Source organism: Cryptomeria japonica, chromosome 9 (assembly GCF_030272615.1).
Source record: "Cryptomeria japonica chromosome 9, Sugi_1.0, whole genome shotgun sequence".
In the NCBI taxonomy this organism is placed as follows: Eukaryota; Viridiplantae; Streptophyta; class Pinopsida; order Cupressales; family Cupressaceae; genus Cryptomeria; species Cryptomeria japonica.
Genome location: NC_081413.1, coordinates 632,756,318 through 632,775,414, shown reverse-complemented (window position 1 = coordinate 632,775,414; position 19,097 = coordinate 632,756,318). Strand labels below are relative to the sequence as shown.

The following is a 19,097-nucleotide window of genomic DNA, read 5'->3' as shown; positions in this document are numbered from 1 at the left end:
TGTACCCACGCTCTAGCAGTACCCTTAGCGCTCCCATCAAAGTGTGCTAAGGTCACTCTTCCAATAGCTTGCTGGAAATCTCTTGGGGCAGCAGACTTGTAGTCATTCCTCCGTCCTCTTTTCATTTTCTGATTCATGAATTGATCTAAAGTTAGGATATCTCGGATCTCACCAGGAAGGGAAGCATACTCCATGTAGCTATTTCTTATCTCATCAACTGTGGGTATCTCTGTTTCAGCTTGTTGTACTTCTTTGGGCAAAAAGACAGGTTGTAAAGGCCTTGGAGCTGAACCTCCATTGTTACGCCCGTTATTGCTCCCATTTCCATTGCTTACAGGAATGTTAGAAGTGCTGGCTTCCGGTCCATTGTTGGGCTGATTAGGGGTCCCAACAACGTTCTGGTTGAGCTTTGACAGCAGTAATGACATCATGTCCATCATGGCATTGAATTGCCTCTCTACCTTCTTGTCGGGTGCCTCATTTGTCTCTGTAGTCTTATCTGCCATTGAATCCACTGAATCTGAGGTATCTAAATTCTTCCCTCTGTTTCTCAGTACTTCTAAAAATGTGTCCTCTTCGGGCACTATAGGAACCTGAAACTGCTGTCTCTTCTGTTCTCTGTTATAGTGTCTGACGTCTTTGTCACTCATGGAGACTTCTGAACCCACTGACTCTCACAGGCTGGCAGGAAAACCAGCTCTGATACCACTGTAATATCCCACTAATTTTTTTTTTGTTTTTTCAGGCCAATAGCAATTCATCCACAACAATTACCCGTTAAGGTTAGAGTAAGAAGCAAAACAACTAAAGGGAACCCTTCCACCTTTTGTTCACCGAGAGCCCAGACTGGGAGGGTGAGAGCATACGGTGTTCCGGGGATCGTCAGCATCAATAAACAAACTGAACATTACAACTGCATGGGCGGCAAGCCATCCCCTTCTGCTTATCCAGCAGGATAGAAACTAAACTTCTTGGCGGTAAACCGACCAAGGGAAAGATTACAAGAAATAGAAGTTCAATCACTCTACCGCGTATTTCAGCGGGAGGACATTACATTAACAATCACTATACCGCATATTTCAGCGGGAGGACCAAAACATTGAACTTTATCACTTGACCACTTATTCAGCGGGAGGACATTACATTAAAACATCACTCTACCGCATATTTCAACGGGAGGACTATTTATCAAAGAAAACTGAATTACAAAACTGAGAAGGCGGCAAGCCAGCCTCTTCCACTTATGCAGTGGGAATTACAAAATAATGCAGATAGAATGGGATGCTCAGAACTACTGAAACAATCCTTACAATATGGAGATGAGATGAGAAGATTAACTGCAGATTTCTACACAATACTGTAATTTTCTGTTACAGTGCTCTGCAGGCTGAAAGTACAGTTCCAACAGCCCATGAAAACATGAAAATACTCATAACTCACTCAATTTTTACCCGAATTGATTCAAATCAAGCCCAATCCCACCATACATCCAATACAATGACAACCAATCACAGCCACACCCCAAACAACCCTCTTTTTATTTTGCACGCATCCCAATGCAACCCAAAAAACCCACGCCTAGACTAGGAATTTCGATTTTGCATAATTAAATCAATACTCAAACAAATGTGCTAAAAACTTACAAACTTATTTGCTAGTGCTGGGAAGGAAGATAGGAATAATACCCATAACTATCAGACGCTCCAGCAGAGAGATGTGAGCAAAAATGTGTTTCAGCCACAGGCAAAACCAGCAAGTCCAGAATCGTTGCAACACCAAGATGTCTATGGCAAAGCTCTGAAAGCGATAGGAGAATACAAGGCACAGCTAGGTACTGTATTTCAAGTACGAAACCGGGTAGCACTAGGGAGACGCACTCCGAAGCCTCAAGTTCTATCGCCAATTCGGCAGCATAACATTACAGATTTTCAAGATGGTGCAAATGGGAACCCAAGCCTCATATTTATAACTTCATTCTTCAAATCCAAATGACATCCCTCCAAATTCCACGCTTGCATTTGAATTTCATTCCACTTTCATGTGGACCCAAGAGTAGCGCCCAACTCCCTAAGTCAAAAGTCACGCCCAAGAGAGGGGAGGACCCACGTTGGACACTTAGGCACAAAATGGCGATGTAAAGTGAAATAATATCCCTTTTTAAAAAACATTTCACATCCCATAAAATAATTGAATTTCGCCCAAACTTAGGATTAAACAGGCATTAATCCCAAATTTAATAAACCAGTAGCCAATAAATAGATTAATTAAATATTAACCTTAGGAAAGGAAATAATATTTAATTATGTTGCAAATATCTCCCGCATTGATTATTATCACCTCCAAGATGAAACTGAACCCAGACGACCACAAACTGCTACAGAATTCAAACCCCTGACTACTGCCAAAAATAGAAATGTGCCACCCAACCACTTACTAAAAATAGTAAGTCAAGAATTAATGCTCAGAAAAATATGATCATCGCGTCCAGAGGCAAAGCAAGGAGTGTTCGGTCGGACAATGGCACCAGAACGATCATCCCCTGACTTACTAAAAATAGTAAGTCCTCGTTTCATCGATGCTAGACCCTGATTACTCATTCCACCTAGCCTACGGGTCTCAGGAATAGGCTAATGGACCTCTGAAAGAACATCAGTGAGAAGGGGACATTACAGATCACCCATGCTTTAACACAAAGAGGTATCCATAGTATGGTGCAAGCATTGGGTCAACCAAATTAAAGAAGAAATACCAATTTACAAGGGTTGATTTATTCAGTTCTTAGAAACCTTGATTGCTTGAGGACAAGCAATTTTGGGAAGGGTGGACTGTAATGCCCCTTTGTTGAAATATGATTTATTAGTAAATAATAATAATAAATTAAAATATAAAAGAATAAAATAAAATTTAGTTAAGTTTAATAAATGGTCAAAAGGCATGAAATGAAAAGTTGTGACTCCCTCAAACATGAGATATAAAAGGGAAAGAAGAGAACATCATTTGGGGAGAAAAGGGATGAAGGAAGAAAGAAGGGAGCAAAGGAATTAAGGAAGCATTTATGGGAAGAAGATAAGGAAGTGACTCTTTCAAAAGGGCAGCAATGATGAAGGGTTGTGACTCTTTTGAAGGGTGGTAATTGTGAAAGGTTGTGACCATTATGAAGGTGTGACTCTCCCTCACATTGGAGGATATAAAGGGGAGAAGTTTTCATTTGAGAAGGATCCATGGAATAGAACAAAACATCTGAAGCATTAAAATCAGATTTAGGAGCAGACCTAAATTAGAATTATAAGAAAATCTGGAAGAATGATATGTGAACATTTATCAAAGAGATCAGAACACAAAGGCAAATATGCAAACAATAATCAAGCAAGCATTGAAGGAAAAGAAGAGGAAACATTGAATCAATAACCAGAAAATCAGACTTGATAGAATAGAAAGGATTCTCATACACACATATATGAGTTTAGGCAGCAAATCAGATTGATATAAATAGCAGACCTATGCATTTACAAGGTGCTTGGGTAAAATATAGGAATATCCCAATGGGGGACATTACAAGGATTCATTCATGCATGCATTCTGCATTCATCATTAGATCTTTAGCTTATCCCTAAGTTAATCTTAAGGGGGGTGTTGGAGTAGTTAGTACTTTTGTCGAATTATTTTATAAATTAGGTCCTTTAATTACTTTTTCACTTAAGCTAAACTTAGGTACTTTTTTATTATCTAGAGATTGCTTTTATAGCTGTAGTTGGGCTTAATTTAGCTCTTACTTTGCATTGCTTTAATTCTCTTAATTTTAGCATTAGGGTTGCATCTAGAGTTTCATTTATCCTTTTATAAGGATTCGTTCATTCATTGTAATTGTATCTCGAATCATTATTTGTGCAATAATACAAAATTTTCTAGTTGTTATAGAGCATACAATCTTTGCTTGATCTCTTTTGTGTGATAGGTGTTTTGCTTGCAGATGAATCTTGGCTCCTGTGGTTGATCATCAACTTCTACAGTCCTTGCCAAAAGAAGTTTCTCAACTTTTGATTCAATTTTTGTTTGATTGCCGTAGGCAACTTCAAGCAAGACATAAAAAAAACAGGGATGGTGGAAATGATCCTACCATTTCATGAGAGCCATTTTCCTTTCCAATAAGTTATCCTCTTAGAGCATAGATCCAAAAGTGGATCCCAAAGTTGAGTTGAAAATCTACCTTTGAAAAGTGGGAAACCCATATACTTATTAGATATCAAACCTTCTTTGAAATCTAATATTTCTAATTAAAATCTCCATTTGCCTTTTTCTCGTCATGGAGGAGTAAATTTAGATTTGATAGAGTTGACAATTTGACTTGAAACCTTACAATAAAGATTAAGAGTGTTCTTCATGATTTTTTCCTTCATCTTTTTCAACACCCTAAATACATTGTATCATCAACAAATTACTGGTGAGTGATAGGTGGAGCATTCTTTCACCATAATCCCTTTCCAAAGCCCTTTCTCAACGCCCTTATGAGAAAATCTTCCTAAGGCTTCAACCATTATGGTAAATAAAAAAGAGGAGAGGGGATCCTCTTGATGCTGAGGCACTTCAAAGAAACCCTAAGTACTACCATTTATAAGAATTGGAAATCTTGGTTTAGCAATTAGATTGAAAATCCAATCAAACTATTGTTTGTTAAAACCAAAAGCTTCCTTCACCTTAGACAAAAATCTCAGATCCACCCTATTGTAGGCGTTTTTGACATTAAGCTTCAGAATCATGTTGCTGTTTGTGGCAGATTGTATCAAATACATTATTTCTTTAGCCATAGTAATCCCATCCAAACTTAATCTTTCAGGAACAAAGCCACTTTGCTCTTCTGCTATTATATGGGGGAGGAGTTTCAATCTATTGACTGTGGCTTTAATCTCATTAATATTGTTACACAAATATATCAGCTTAAAGTCGTCAGAGCATAGAGAAAATTCTTTTTCAAGGATCAGGGCTATGGAAGTGTTATTAATGTCTATCAATAGAGTTCCTTTCTTTCGAGATTCTTCCAGTGTGGCCCAAATATCTTTTCCCACGACATGCCAACATTTATGAAAAAACATTGTAAAAAATCTATTCATTCGAGGAGCTTTATCAAGATGGAGTTACATAACTGCTGTCTTTGTCTCTTGCTTAGTGAAAGGACTACTAAGGCCCATATTTTGCTCTTTACTGGTAAGTTTTTTAATGGCTTTTAAAATCAAATTTTGATTACGCAAATCTGATCCTTCCATTTAATTTAAACCTTTGAAAATAGACAATAGCTTCCTCTTTTGTTCTCTTTTCATCCTTTGATTCTTAATTCTTCTAATCCAATTATACGTCCTTCTAACCTTGGTGGAGTTATGGAAGAATTTAGAGTTCCTGTCTCCATCTTGTAACAACACCTCCCTAGAATTCTGCTGTCAAAAGGTTTCTTCCTAGCCAACAACTTTGAATAATTCCTCATCAACTATTTTTCTTTAAAATAACTATCATTGTCCATGCCCTTTTCAGAAACATCTTTATTGAGATAATTCAACTCCTGTTTTATCAATTTTTTTTCCTTAAAAGATATTTTTGAAATGAACTTTACTCTAGGATTCTAATTTTTCCTTAATGCATTTGAGATTTGTGACTAATGGAATACATTTTTGTACCTCTTTGATATTCAATTGCTCACAATCTTTCTATATTGGGAAGAAAATCCATATCTCTCATCTACATGTTCTCAAATTTAAAAGTACATCCATCTTATTTATGTTCCTCTCTATGTGAGTGCTAAATAGGATAATGATTTGAACTCGAAAGAGGCAAAATTCTGCAATCACAAGTTCTAGAAAAGGAACTGCAACCTCCAGTACAGAGGAATCTATGAAGCTTCTTTACAATATTACTAAAATCCATTTTGCAATCAATGGCATAGTTGAATTGAATCCACATTAGCCTTATGATCCAATTTTGATGATACAAACTGTGTTCAAGAGCTATGCATCAAAACTAGTTCATGAGGGGGTCGCCCAGTAAAGCATTCCTTTAAGATGTGTGCACCTAACTTTGGAACTTAACTATGGAGCTTCATCTTTGAAGTATGTTGAACTGAATCTCAAAAATGCCTTTAGATGTTGCATATGGATGAGAGAAATATATATAACAAGGAATGGTATGGTATCTATCACTTTTAGATTATTTGAATTCTGAAGTTCTTGGAACTTGTGAAGAGAGTGAACAGCATATGCTTTGGACTTTTGATAGCTCCTGTCATGTCTGGCATGTAGACATTGTTTTCTACAAGCTAATCCATTCTGTAACTACTGCTAAACGAGCACAGTTACTTCTGATTCTCAATTTATATTGTTATTGAACTCTCCAATGCTATTTATTTTAGATACAATAAGGGGTATTTCAGTTGTTCGTTATCACTGCAAAGCATGCAACTGGCTAAATCTTAGAATGCGTGCCATTTTGTTCACTGATTTCTGTTTAAGGTCTATGATTGCATTAGGGATGTGGTGAGGCCTACACAATTGCCATGGATTATGGAGTTGAAGATTCTAGTGGTATCTTTTTATTGGTCCTCCTAAAATAACTTCATGTATGCAAAAGAAAAACTTGCAATATGAGTTTGCCATCCATATCAAAGATGAAACTTGAGAACCCCACCATGTAGAATTCCTTGGTGTATATTAGAGGACAGTTTTGGGGACCATATGAATGCTTTTTAAAGTTTTTTAAGCAGCAGAATCAAGGAATGATATTGGATTGGACATAACATCTTTGAATGGCATAAAAGCTTTCAAAGGACAATCTGGTTAAATTCTAAATAACAATAATTGAAAATAGCAGTTAATTATGAAATTTGGACCGGAAATTGTGAAATATGCTCAATTATTGGAAATAATACTTCTAAGGTTTTTCATATGAGAATAGAAAGCTTACAAGGGATTTCCAATATTAAGATATAAAATACATGTATTTCCTTAACATTTCTGAATTCTAAAATGATTTTGAGCGCTTCTAATTTAAATTGAGTTACTGAACGCTTTTTAAGTTAGTAATGTCAAGTTATTAGTTGCACATAAGCAGTTGCGTGTGATTATTTGCAAATTAAATACTCAAATGTGTATTATTAGCTGCACTCTGAGTAAACAAAGGTAGTTCATGTTGTATGAAGCACTCTTGCTTTGGTATATTTCTAAATGTTTTTTTTACCAACATTTCTGTCACACTCTTCCAGGTTGAAGAATTTGGTCCCAAGATCGGACAGGTTATTGACTGGTATTATGCAAAAGCAGTACATTTCTCTTTCCGTTTCCCTTCTTTATGGCCTCCTGTATTTTGTAGTCTCATTCCTTTACAAGTATGAAACTTGTTACGTTGAACTCTCTAAATAGAAATGCACATTCCAATTCACAATTCATGATTGATAAGTTTATATAAAAGAATTGCTATTGTGTGGGTCTCTTCACTTAAAGATAGAATTCTGGACAAGGCCAGGTGATAACATCTAGTAGAGGCCAATGCATGCAATTTACTCTAGCTTGGAAGCTCAATTTGTCTGGCACAATGTTTTTAATCTACATTTATTCTCAGATATTCATAAACTGCCCTTAAGCACCTGCCCCTGAAATATAGGTAATAATTAATTTTTTCATTGTCATATTTCTTATGTTTCCTGCAGAATGGGTTTTTGTGTTGAAGTGAACTGAGTAATGATCTTATGCTTGAAGTTTCTGGATTCAACTGTGTATATTTTGATGCTAACAAAAGATACACAGTTGAATCCAGAAACTTCAAGCATAATACATCATGAACTGTGGAAATTTGATATCTTTGAGTAATGATCTATAAAATACCTATTGAAATAGAGTAAGATAACATAAATGTTTGTTAAAAGCGTCCACTAAATAAGGATAAATTGTTAGTTCAACAAACAGGTGAGTGAAGACATATGAAGTTAAACCCATCATCTACTAACACTGATTGAGCAAACTCCAATTAAATATAGTTGTTTAAGTGAGAACTCAAGTTGTATCTTCAATATATAGAAAGTGCTAGAAAGTGTTAGTGAAACATCAATCTAAAAATGAGCATTACATAAGCAGCCATACACATCTTAGCCAATGGTATGGATAAATTAAAATCATGGCATATGAATTGTTTGGTTCTCTAGATCTAATTCCAGAAACTAAATAGCAGTGTTTTCATTGATCCTAATACAAGCATGGAACTATCTTAAATTTGTAAATCAGTTTATTCTGTATTGTGAAGTGAGCAACTTGGATGGAGTATCATGTAATGGTATGTAGTCTATACATATTGTAGCCAGTTGGCAATCTCACATGTATGATACAATACCAAAAGTTATACATTATTATAAAGAGACTTTATAATGCAGAAAAGGTAAACAGGGAAATCCTTTTTCAGAAAAAATGCTAATTCTACGAACGTAATTTAGTGCTAAATGAATAACCAATTTACTGATTCTTTTAAATGGTTACATGCAAAGTTTAATAAATTGACAAGTCACTCTCTGACTTGGGATTATTCGTGAGTGGAAAGAGCCCAGTGAGTCACTAAGAAACGTGCCACAAATTTTCAGGCTAGTACTTTCCCGAAAACATGAGTTTTGGTGAGTATGAGCCTAAAACTTTCCCGGCCACACATAAAGACAGTCCACAGCAAAAACTAAAAAGGAATAAATCTTTCTTTTTGGTTATTTTGTCCTTTGCACTTTTGTGCCTTCAACACTTCGACAAGAGTTTTAGATTTTTTCAGGTCTTTTTGATTGATTCTATGTGGTCATTGACTGATTTGGCTGATTTATTAACCACATTTGAAAGGTATGGAATTCTTGTTTTTCTTTTATGATTGTCATTTTTGTTTTCTCCGTTTCATTCTTATCACATTCTAGCATTTATAGGGTCTTATTATTTCATTTTTATTTTTATTTTTCCTTTTTTTCCTTATTTAAGAGCAAAGGTTTACAATGTTTAAAGCATTTTGTTTTTCCCTTCTTGCTAGAGCTTCAATTTACTGATAGAGACATGGCATTTATAAATAACCAAAGTAGTGGGAAGGCCAGGGACTTGACTTGGAGGTATTGTACACCAATGGTGGTGTGCACTTTTTGTTAGCTGGTGAAAAAGGCATCGATCACAACAAATATCACCTTGCTGGGATCCTTGGCTGGGATGTGTGATTTCATGGAACCTGAAATTACATGAGAGACGGAGGCTCTTCTTGCTTCGTATGAGGAGAAGAAATTAGAAAATAAGAGGATGACTGAGGCAAACATTTGTGATATTCTCCTTCACAGTCAGAGATGATGTAATGCGCTCTTGCCTTGGCTTGTAGATATGGGGCTCATCCACTATAGATAATTCTATTAGGGTGTTGTCACATTCAAAGGGTTCTCTGTTCCTCATAATACTCCTAGTGCACAACTTTCACTCAAAGGTATTATGTGGAACTAGGAGAAGCATCATTAGTAACATAGAGGTCAATGTTGTGACGAGCTCATGTTGGGATTCATTGGTCAATGCATTGATCTTAGTGAGAAAAGGGTTCAAGGAACCACACCAATATGATTTGAGTGTGCCCTTGTTTGGTGATGTGAAATACACCGAGTTCATAATCAAAGGACAAAAGAGAATTTGGCATAAAAAGGGCTGCAATATTTTGTGTAATTGCTAGATGGATGGCATGAGCTATATATTAATCAAGTTCCTAGTGGCTTTAGATAGTCACTTTCTTGTTATTGAAGTTGGTTGATGTCTGTAACGAAGTGAAAAACGTTGAGACCCTATGTAATATGTTGGACGAGGTGGTAATACAAGTGGGTGTGGAGACTTCTTGAGGAGAGGCATCCTAATGTATTTTGAGCTCTTATGCTGCCTGTTGTGTTGATCTTCTTCTTGAAGATATAGGCAAACTTGGATGGGTGAAAACCATGGTGGAAGAGTTGAAGAATGTGAGAAAATACATCTATATCCACTTGTGGGTGTTTAATGATAATCTAATGCGAGAGCATGCCAAGAGAAAGGAGCTTGTACAATAGGGAGGCGCACAATTTTTCACCAATTTCATCACTTGGCAACTTCACTAACATCATGTAAGCAAATGTATGTGATCAGAGGGTTGGTGGAATCTTCATGCAATAGTTGAATGTGGGTCAAATGGAAGTACACAAGGAAGAACAATGGAAATCGAACATAAAAACAATAAATTTGCATGATTCCTTAAAAAATTCTTTGTACTTGCTTTGTTGGGTCTTCTTGCCAATGCATGCGTTCAAGATTTGCGTAATTACTTTTCATTGCTTTGTTAGTCTCTCATTTCCCAATTAGGCGCTTCTACTAGTGGTGCAACCTCTAATAAGGCACATGGTAGGAATGTTGGTCATATACATTACACATTAGTGAGATATCCAACCCTTCCAATAGCTTGATCTCATATACCTCAGAAAATTTGTGCATGATGTAGCATGGACTGATCTTCTTGGGCTTTAGCCTATTTTACGTTCCCCTATAGAATGATTCCTTTCTCAAATGCAACATTACTAACTTATCCTCTAAGTCTTCTCCCTCTGCCAATCAGTTGCATGCAACTTGTACTTTTTGTTGCTCTCTTTTGTGCTAATTTGCTTGCTGCTTTTCACCTTCAACAAGGCTATGATGCCTCGCAGGGATGTCTAATACACCACTTGGGTTGGTGTCTTTTGTGACAATTTGTTCACTGATTTATTGTACAAAAATTCTACCTGCACCAACATAGAGTCCCATTGTGTAGGCTTCTCTACTACTAGACATTTGAGTAGATTCCCAAGAGTTCGATTGATGACCTTCATCTATCCATCCATTTGTGAATGGTATGCAAAACTATAAATGAGTTTTGTGCTCAGTTTTCTCTAAAAGGAACACCAAAATGGCTTAGGAACTTCATATCTTTATTAGATGTAATGCTTTGTAACAACCCATGCAATTGCACTCTCCTTGAAGAATAAATCTGCTAACTTGGAGGCATCATTCGACTTTTGACAAGGAATGAAATACACCATTTAGAAAAATTGTCCACCACTACAAAGACATAGTCATTACCTTTCTACATACTTGACAATCAAAGTACAAAATCCATGGATAGTTCCTTCCAAGGATTGTCTTGTTAGAAATCATCGTCATTGATGTCGAATGTCTGCTGTAGAAAATCAGAACTGTAAAGAATCAAAACTGTAGAAAATCAGAACTATAGAAAATCAGAATTTAAATTGTTTAAATAAATTGTTTATTTATGATGGCCAACCTCCTCCATGTTGGTATCCAAGACAAACTTATAATTCTGGCTGACCTCCCATTTTTGGAGCCCTAGACAAGATCTAATTTAATACTCTATTCTTGGCTGACCTCCACTTTGGGGAATTCAATTTCAAAATAAATATTTTATTTCCATTGGCCCGATCTGTTGGTGTTGGAAATAAGCCACACCCGGACCAACGATGGACTGGTCCAAGAGGGGCCAGTAGCTCAGTGGTAGAGCACTCCAGCAGCATATGGAAGGTCCTATGTTCGAGTCCTAGCTGGTCCATGTCTCAACATGGTATCAGAGCCAGGTACAGGCTAGGAGCCCCAAGCACACAAGAGGTGTGGCTTAAGGGGGGGGTGTTGGTGTTGGAAATAAGCCACACCCGGACCAACGATGGACTGGTCCAAGAGGGGCCAGTAGCTCAGTGGTAGAGCACTCCAGCAGCATATGGAAGGTCCTAGGTTCGAGTCCTAGCTGGTCCATGTCTCAACACGATCTACTTGGCTCGTGCAACCACTTTGGGCAGCATGATTAAAAAATAAAATAAAAAGTAAATGCAAACTGCCTTGGCCAACCTAGAAAGAAGAGGTGCAACCGTTGGTAAAGTGACTTTAAGAGCAGTCTTGAAGGCGAATTTTTGCAGACCTAAAGGACGAATTGTAGCAGACTTAGTGCAGATCTTCAAGGGTGAATTATTGCAGATATGAGGATGATTTTAATGCAGACTTCAAGGGTGAGTTGTTGCAGATTTAAGACTATCTATTACAGATTTGAAGGTCATTTTATGAAGACCTTGAGGGCGAATAGTTGCAGACATATGAGTAGAAATTCTTGAGAAGAATTGTGAAGGGTTTCAGATCTGATTGGAGAAGAAGGTCAAACAGTCATCCTTTCATTCTTTTGGAGGTTGGTGCCTCATTTCCAAAGAGATTGTTGTCTCTTACTGAGTTGGTGCCTCATTTCCAAAGAGATTGTTGTCTCTTACTGAGTTGGTGCTCAGTTGTGGGGATTGGGGTCTCCAGTGGATTGGTGTCTACAAAATCTTCTAGAGGGGATTAGTGTCTCCGCACGGGTTTGCATGTAAATCGTATGTTCTTTTGTGTTTCTACTTGCTAGATCTTGCATTTGTGGTTGATTATGCTTTGAAGTATTGCTGTGCATCTAATAAAGTTTTGAAAATTAAAAGTTTGTAGATATACTGATTCACACCCCTTCTCAATATAATCGTGTATTCTTCAATTTGTAACAGAGCAGGTTCCTTTGGATATAGTTTAATCCCCTGAAGGTAAATCTATAAGAGCTCTGATGGCTAGGCAAGAGGTACATCGATTCTTATCAAACAAGGAACCATCATTTGATGGGACAAATTATGCCTTTTGGAGCATAAGGATGTGTTGTGACGTTTTCACACATCGCCCCATTGCAAATGGGGACCCATGTTTTTTTTTGCTTTTTAGGGGTTTTTTTTTTTTAGGTCTTTTAGGGTTTTGTTAGCTAGCCTTTGCATTTTGAGTGTCGCCCAGGTGATCACATGGATAAGCAAGTCCGGCTTGAGTGATGTCTTGATCCTGAAATTTGGCTAAGTCTGGAATGTCCTGAAATTTGGGCTAGGTTTGATGTCCTGATCCTGAAATTTGGCTAAGTCTGGAATGTCCTGATCCTGAATTTGACTAAGTCTGGAAACTGAAAAACCTCCAAAAACTAGATTTTGCAATATAACTCCTGGAGGCCTGAAACCACTCTCAAACATCCTGAAAGTATATATGGAATATAACTTGAAGTATAAGTGTTTCTTCTTTCTTATACTTAATGTTATATTCCATTAAAATTGTCCTGATAGAGAGTTCGAAAAGTCAAATTTCGCTCCTGACCTTCACTGAGGGTCCAGAGCGAAAAGCGCTCATGTCCCTCTTCAAGGGTCCAAGGCGAATCGCTCCTGTCCCTCACCAAGGGTCCAGAGCGAAAAGGCTTAGTGGACTCATTCCTGACCTTGTTTGGACAAATTGAGACATCAAAGGCATGAAGGAGGACGTAATCAACCCATTGAAGATAGTTTTGAAAGTTAACAAGGCATAAATGAGCTCATAAAGGCCAGGGCGCTCCTGTCCCTCTCCAAGGGACCAGAGCGATTTTCCCTCAAGACAAGATTTTGGCAAAAGGAAGGCAAGTTTCGCGTTTGAGGTGGGTGAAGGAAGACGCAATCGATCTGTTGAAGATAATTTTCGAAGCTAGCAAAACACAAGTGAGCTTATAAATGCAAAATCGCTCCTGTCCCTCATCAAGGGACCAGGGCGATATTGACCTTAAGAGGCACTCATCCACAAAATTGAATAGATCAAACTCAAGATTTCAAGTAAAATGCCATTTTGGACGTCCAGGATGAAGTGTTGAACGTGAAAAACAAGAATTGCAAGGCTAAAGTGCAAGGGCGCTCTTGTCCCTCTCCCAGGGACCAGAGCGATCTTGTTGATGTCCATTATCTTGCCATGCCTAGGCGCCAATATCATCTATGACACATTAAATGCCAATTTCGATAAAACTTTGAAATATTTTTGAAATTAAATTGACATTTGATAAGTGCGCAAAACATTTAATAATTAATTCATGCCTTTAAAAAATCGAAATTTCAATTATAAAGGCATTTAAAATTAATTATTATTAATTTAAAAAATAAAATTGGGGCGCTTGGGGTATTATTTTGCAAAGTCGGCCCCCTCTTTTATTAAATTTTATTTGTTTTTTGGGCCTATTTTCCAAGTCGGCCTAGGGGCAATTATCAAGATGAGCGCCTATATAGGAGGGGTGTGTTGAGCATATTAATCCATCATTCAATCATTTGTCCAAGTGCGATTTGGAGAAGAACAAAAAGGTGCGAAATCTGGCCTAAAGAAGGAGCGAATTTTCCTCAAGACGTTGAAGGCTAGAAGTGGTGAAGTTGATAGAAGAAGCACATTTTGAAGACTTCGATCCACATTTTGCCTAGCAAACTTGCTTAATTTTGCATCTTTTCTTAGAGTTAATTTCCAAGTGGAGGTATGGCGAGATTCTCCTAGTCTCAATTTTGAATTTTCAATTTTCAATCTCAAGTGGCTTAGTTAAATTTAGGAAATGATAATTCAAAGATTTATCATGAGGTTTCCTAATTTAAAACTTAAATCCTCTTTCTAGCCTATATTTCCACGTTGCAAAACATGTTACTAATTTCGAAATGTTGTGTAGGTATCAAGATGGCGACTCCCAAGCCCGGAGGATCTACAAGTCGGCAGGTTCTCATCAAGGACGATCAAGCCAAATCAAGGACGGTCTCCTCCAGCCTAGCATCGACAAGGACGACCTTCTTCGATCCAGCATCATCAAGGGCGACCTCTTCCAATCCAGCGTTCCAAGGCGAGGTACATCATCATCCTGCAAATCAAGGACACAAGAAGTCAGAGCAAAGGGTTCGTTGAAGAAGCAGGTAGTTCCAGAAGAATTAATTAAGGCTAACTGCTCAACAACATCAAGTTGAATATTTACCAAGTTACAAGTGTCGGACGAGGTGGCATCCTAGTCATCACTTCTCCAGTCAGTGTGGTCCACCTCAGCACGTCCAGATTCAATGTACCTAACTCATGGAAGGTGGCACAAACTCCGGTGTACCTACCTCGGCTATCCATTGGTGGAATTTTCTAGAGAGGACATGTGTCCAAGCAATACAATTTTATGATTGGTCAAGCATTAAATGTTATGTAATGGTTGTAACAAACCCTAATTAGGGTTTTCATTGTTGAATCTTGGCCATTGATCTCAAATCGATCTAAGCCATTGAATTGTATTGAGGGCACTATATAAGCCCTGACATTTCATTTTGTAAAGGCAATTATATAGTAAGAAAATAATTAGAAATAGTTAGAAGATAGTTGGAAGAGTTAGAATATAGTTGATAGAATAGCAATTAGAGTAGAGTAGAGAGAGAAGGCAAAGATTGTTGCCAAGATGTTGTTGTAAAAGACTTGTAACTTCATTGAAGAAATGGCGAAACTTATGGGTTGATTCGACAATTTGCATGGTCTTTATACTTCTCGTATTTGATTTCATGTTATTAGATGAATGGAAGAAATGTGCTTGATTGATGGTGAAATTCGTATATCCATACTACTAGCAGTTTGTTGATTGCAGACTTGCCTTGCGTAGTCAACTGGAATCGTTCAGCTTAAGCTTAACTTCAATTGTCGCTTCTTCATCGATATGCATCAACCTGATGGTGTCTATGCCGGCAAGTGATGATTTGAACATCATAAAGCTTTTCTTCGAATATCGCACTAGCCTTGTGGAGATGGTCCTGCGATGTCAAAACAAGACCTAGTTAGAGTTTCATCAAAGATCAATCATTGCTCCTACATTCTTAGTATTAGGATTAGATCCTCTCTTCGCCCTCATCTTTTTTCCATTTTTCAAATCTAAGGCAGTAAGATCCTGTGTTCCAGCAATATTCAAAGGCAAATCAGAAGTTCAATCATCAAATGTAAGTCCCCTTGTGATTCCAGCAAATCACATCGTACCACAGAGAGCTTATCCACACGTAGAGACCCTACATACAAGAACATTGAAGTCACCCTAACTGATCTATCTTGCGATATCTTCAGCAGTTAGAGATTTTATTCAAGAGAGGATAAGGTACCTTTGGGTATTTTATTCTGTGTATGATTGTGTACAAAATACACGTCAACAGGATGGAGACCTACTTGAATGCCCTAGGATATGATGTTTGCAACATTAGGAAGATCTTAAAAAACCTTGTGACACTCGATCGCACTAGCTATCTCCCTTTGGTGTGATTTCTCATCAAACTAAGAACCTAAGGGTGATTATAAATAAATTGTGTTATGCTTCTTGCATCTTCTACAATTGGTCTCACCCAATCAATTTTGCCTATGTCCTCCAAATGAAGGTTAAGGCAATGTGTTGTGCAAGGGGTCCAAAACAGTGACTGATGCCTCTCGTGGAGCAATCTTTGAGCTAGCCCATATGTTGTTGCATTGTCAGGTATGATTTGCATTACATTCTTTGTGCCCACCTCTAAGGCAACTTCCTACAATATTGAAATTAATACTTTATTAGGGGCATTCTCTATGCATTTTTTATTTTGTCAAAAAATTATCTCACTATTTGAAGCTACCAAAACCTTGATAAGGGTGCAGTTCTTTCCATCCATCCACCAATTTAAAAGAATAGTGCAGCCATACTGCATTGCTTCTTTTGTTCGTCCACAACTAAATTTGCCCTTTAGTCGCATCCGTGCAAAACTTCATACTTAAGTCTTTTTGAGGAGGTGCCTTGTAGCGTTTAGCTGCGATTGTCAATGTAGTTAACAAAATCACCCATTAAGGGCTACTTGCCTATAATGTTCCCTTTATAATGAGCCGAGTTGGTGACTTGTTAGCCTATTCAGTTTGGTTCCCATAGGCTGATGTGTTGAGAATGGAACTTAGGAGGCAGTTTGTCCAGCAGTTAGGCAGTATTTGATGTATAATTGAGCTTCTTCTGTTAGTATGAGCACAATGCCCTTTTCTGGAGTGAATTTGGGTTAGTTTTCCAATACTTCCATTTTTAGTAAGTTTCGAGCACTGATTGAGCCGAATTGTAGGGTTTCTATTTTTAGTGTTGTCGGTGGATTGAGTTATGATTATTATCTTAGTGTTCTATTTAGTCTGATGGTTTTTAATTAAATAACGATAAGTTTAAATTAATAAAGTTAAATCTTTGATTTAACTTTATTGTTATTTTAACTTATTTAAAGAAGTGATTGTAAAGGTGAGCTATAAAATAAAAGGTGATTTATTTGAATGGATGGGCCTTTATTATTTAATGCTACATTGGGATATTAAAAAGAAAGTGACTTTTATTAAATAAAAGGCAAAAGTGAAAGGGGTCGAATTTGCCTGGAGAGATATAAAGGGGATTTTGTGAAGCTCATTTGTAATGCTAAGTTTGAAATTGGTGTTGCTATTTCTTTCGGAGGAGATTGCTTTTCTTTGGTTTGCGAGGATGGAAACCCTTGCAGGCGACATTCTGCACATTATTGAAAGGTATAATTTGGAGAATTTATTGGTGTTTTCACTTAGGAAACACATTGGAGCTTCATGGTGAATTAGTTAATGCATTAAATCAGTTCATAGCTGCAGATTCTGGAGAGGATATTATTAGTTGCAGATTGTGAGATTGAGGAGGAAGTTTAGAGCTGATTTTTTTTTTTTTTTGCTTGCCTTAACACTTCTATGCTGGCCATACACCTCCATAAGTTGGCCGTACACTTCCTTGTTGGGCATCTAGGGTTTTGAGGAGCTGTGTTTTTCCGTTTGTGGGCATTTTGGGTCTGCAACTCCTTTCCTATGCTCAATGTGGCCTTTGGGGTAGACAATGAAGGTTGGCGTTCAAGTTTCCTAGTACCAATTTGCCAATTTCAATGCTAGTTTTCTTTGCTGCATTTTCTGGGTATTGTAAAAATAGATTGTTATGAATATCTTGGAACTGGGTTGCTCTTATTCTTGTAGAAAATTGTATTTACAGATCAGAAATAAATTTTGGAATTTTCAGTTCTGTAATTTTTGTGTATTGTCTATTTTCTGAATTGAAAAGTTGTTGACATATTTTCTATTTATCTGCACTATATTTGTCATTTGAAAACATTGCAAAAACAATCAAAACACATGCCAAAAACAAAAAAAATCAAAGCACAAATAGGACTGCAATATTACAGTGCTATCAGAGCAGTGTATCGTGCCATCTTGGAGGGTACATTATGATAGAGCAGTGATATGCCAGGTTTAGATCAACAACCTTTCACACACTATCATGCCCTGCCCAGGGTTAATACAAATCATAGCCTAGACAATGAAAATTATCTGATCTCCTCCTTTGATCAAATGAACTGCCCTCCTATATGTATCTTCCCATGGAGTCACGACTCTAAATTTTCAAGGGATGCAACTTTTCATTTGTTATTCCTTGTTCGGCCCCAAGAAGAGAGGCGTTTATCCATAAGAGGTCAGCCTCTTCAAACAAGACATATATGACTTTGTTATTTCATGATACAAAGGAGTCGGTTAATAGTTATCTAGCGATCATATTTCTTATTTGCACTTGCCATGGGGTTAAGCTAGAAATAAGTGTCTAACTTTTGCACCCATGCATGTGCAATACACTCGAGCCATCAAAACAAGGGATAGTCAACTTGTCAGCCCTGCACTACAAATCTCTATTATTTCCTTGTCCTCTTCCCCTCCAGGTCTGTATCTGTATTTGATGCCACAAAAATTTGCCAAGGACAGGATGCATGAAACTCATCATCCAAGGATTCATATTCCTGTAAATAATTGTAATGTCCCATTTATAATTGTTAAGAAATAAAATATTATTTAACTCGCAAGGTTAAAATATTACCAAAAAGGGGAATTAAATAATAATTAATTATGATTATTATCTAAAAGAAATAAGGCTAATATTAATAATTAATAAAGCGACTTTATGAGAGGAAGATTAATTAATGTCAATTAATCTAGGTAACCGTGCGGGAACTGCCAAATAATTTTATAAATGGAAACCTTGGGATTGATTTGGAGGTATGGAATGATTAATATTATATTTGGGAATTTTCTCAAGTTTGTAGACTCAAGACGAAAGTCTGAGAATCCATTTTTAGCAGTGAAAGATCTGCTCTAGATGGTTTGGAAGGATCATTCGGATTCTTCAATTGGAAGTAATGTAATTATATTAGAGTTGGTAAAGTTTCCCAGGAGGACCCATTTCAC

General features: G+C 37.2%; 1 protein-coding gene across 1 annotated transcript in view; it reads left to right on the top strand.

Annotated features, from left to right (window-relative positions):
• LOC131075710 (glutamyl-tRNA(Gln) amidotransferase subunit C, chloroplastic/mitochondrial) overlaps positions 1 to 19,097 on the top strand; it is a 110,385-nt gene that overhangs the window by 33,986 nt on the left and 57,302 nt on the right. Inside the window, exon 2 of the mRNA XM_058012581.2 lies at positions 7,244 to 7,284. Within this exon, the coding sequence (XP_057868564.2) occupies positions 7,244 to 7,284 (41 nt within the window). The remainder of the gene's footprint in view (positions 1 to 7,243; positions 7,285 to 19,097) is intronic.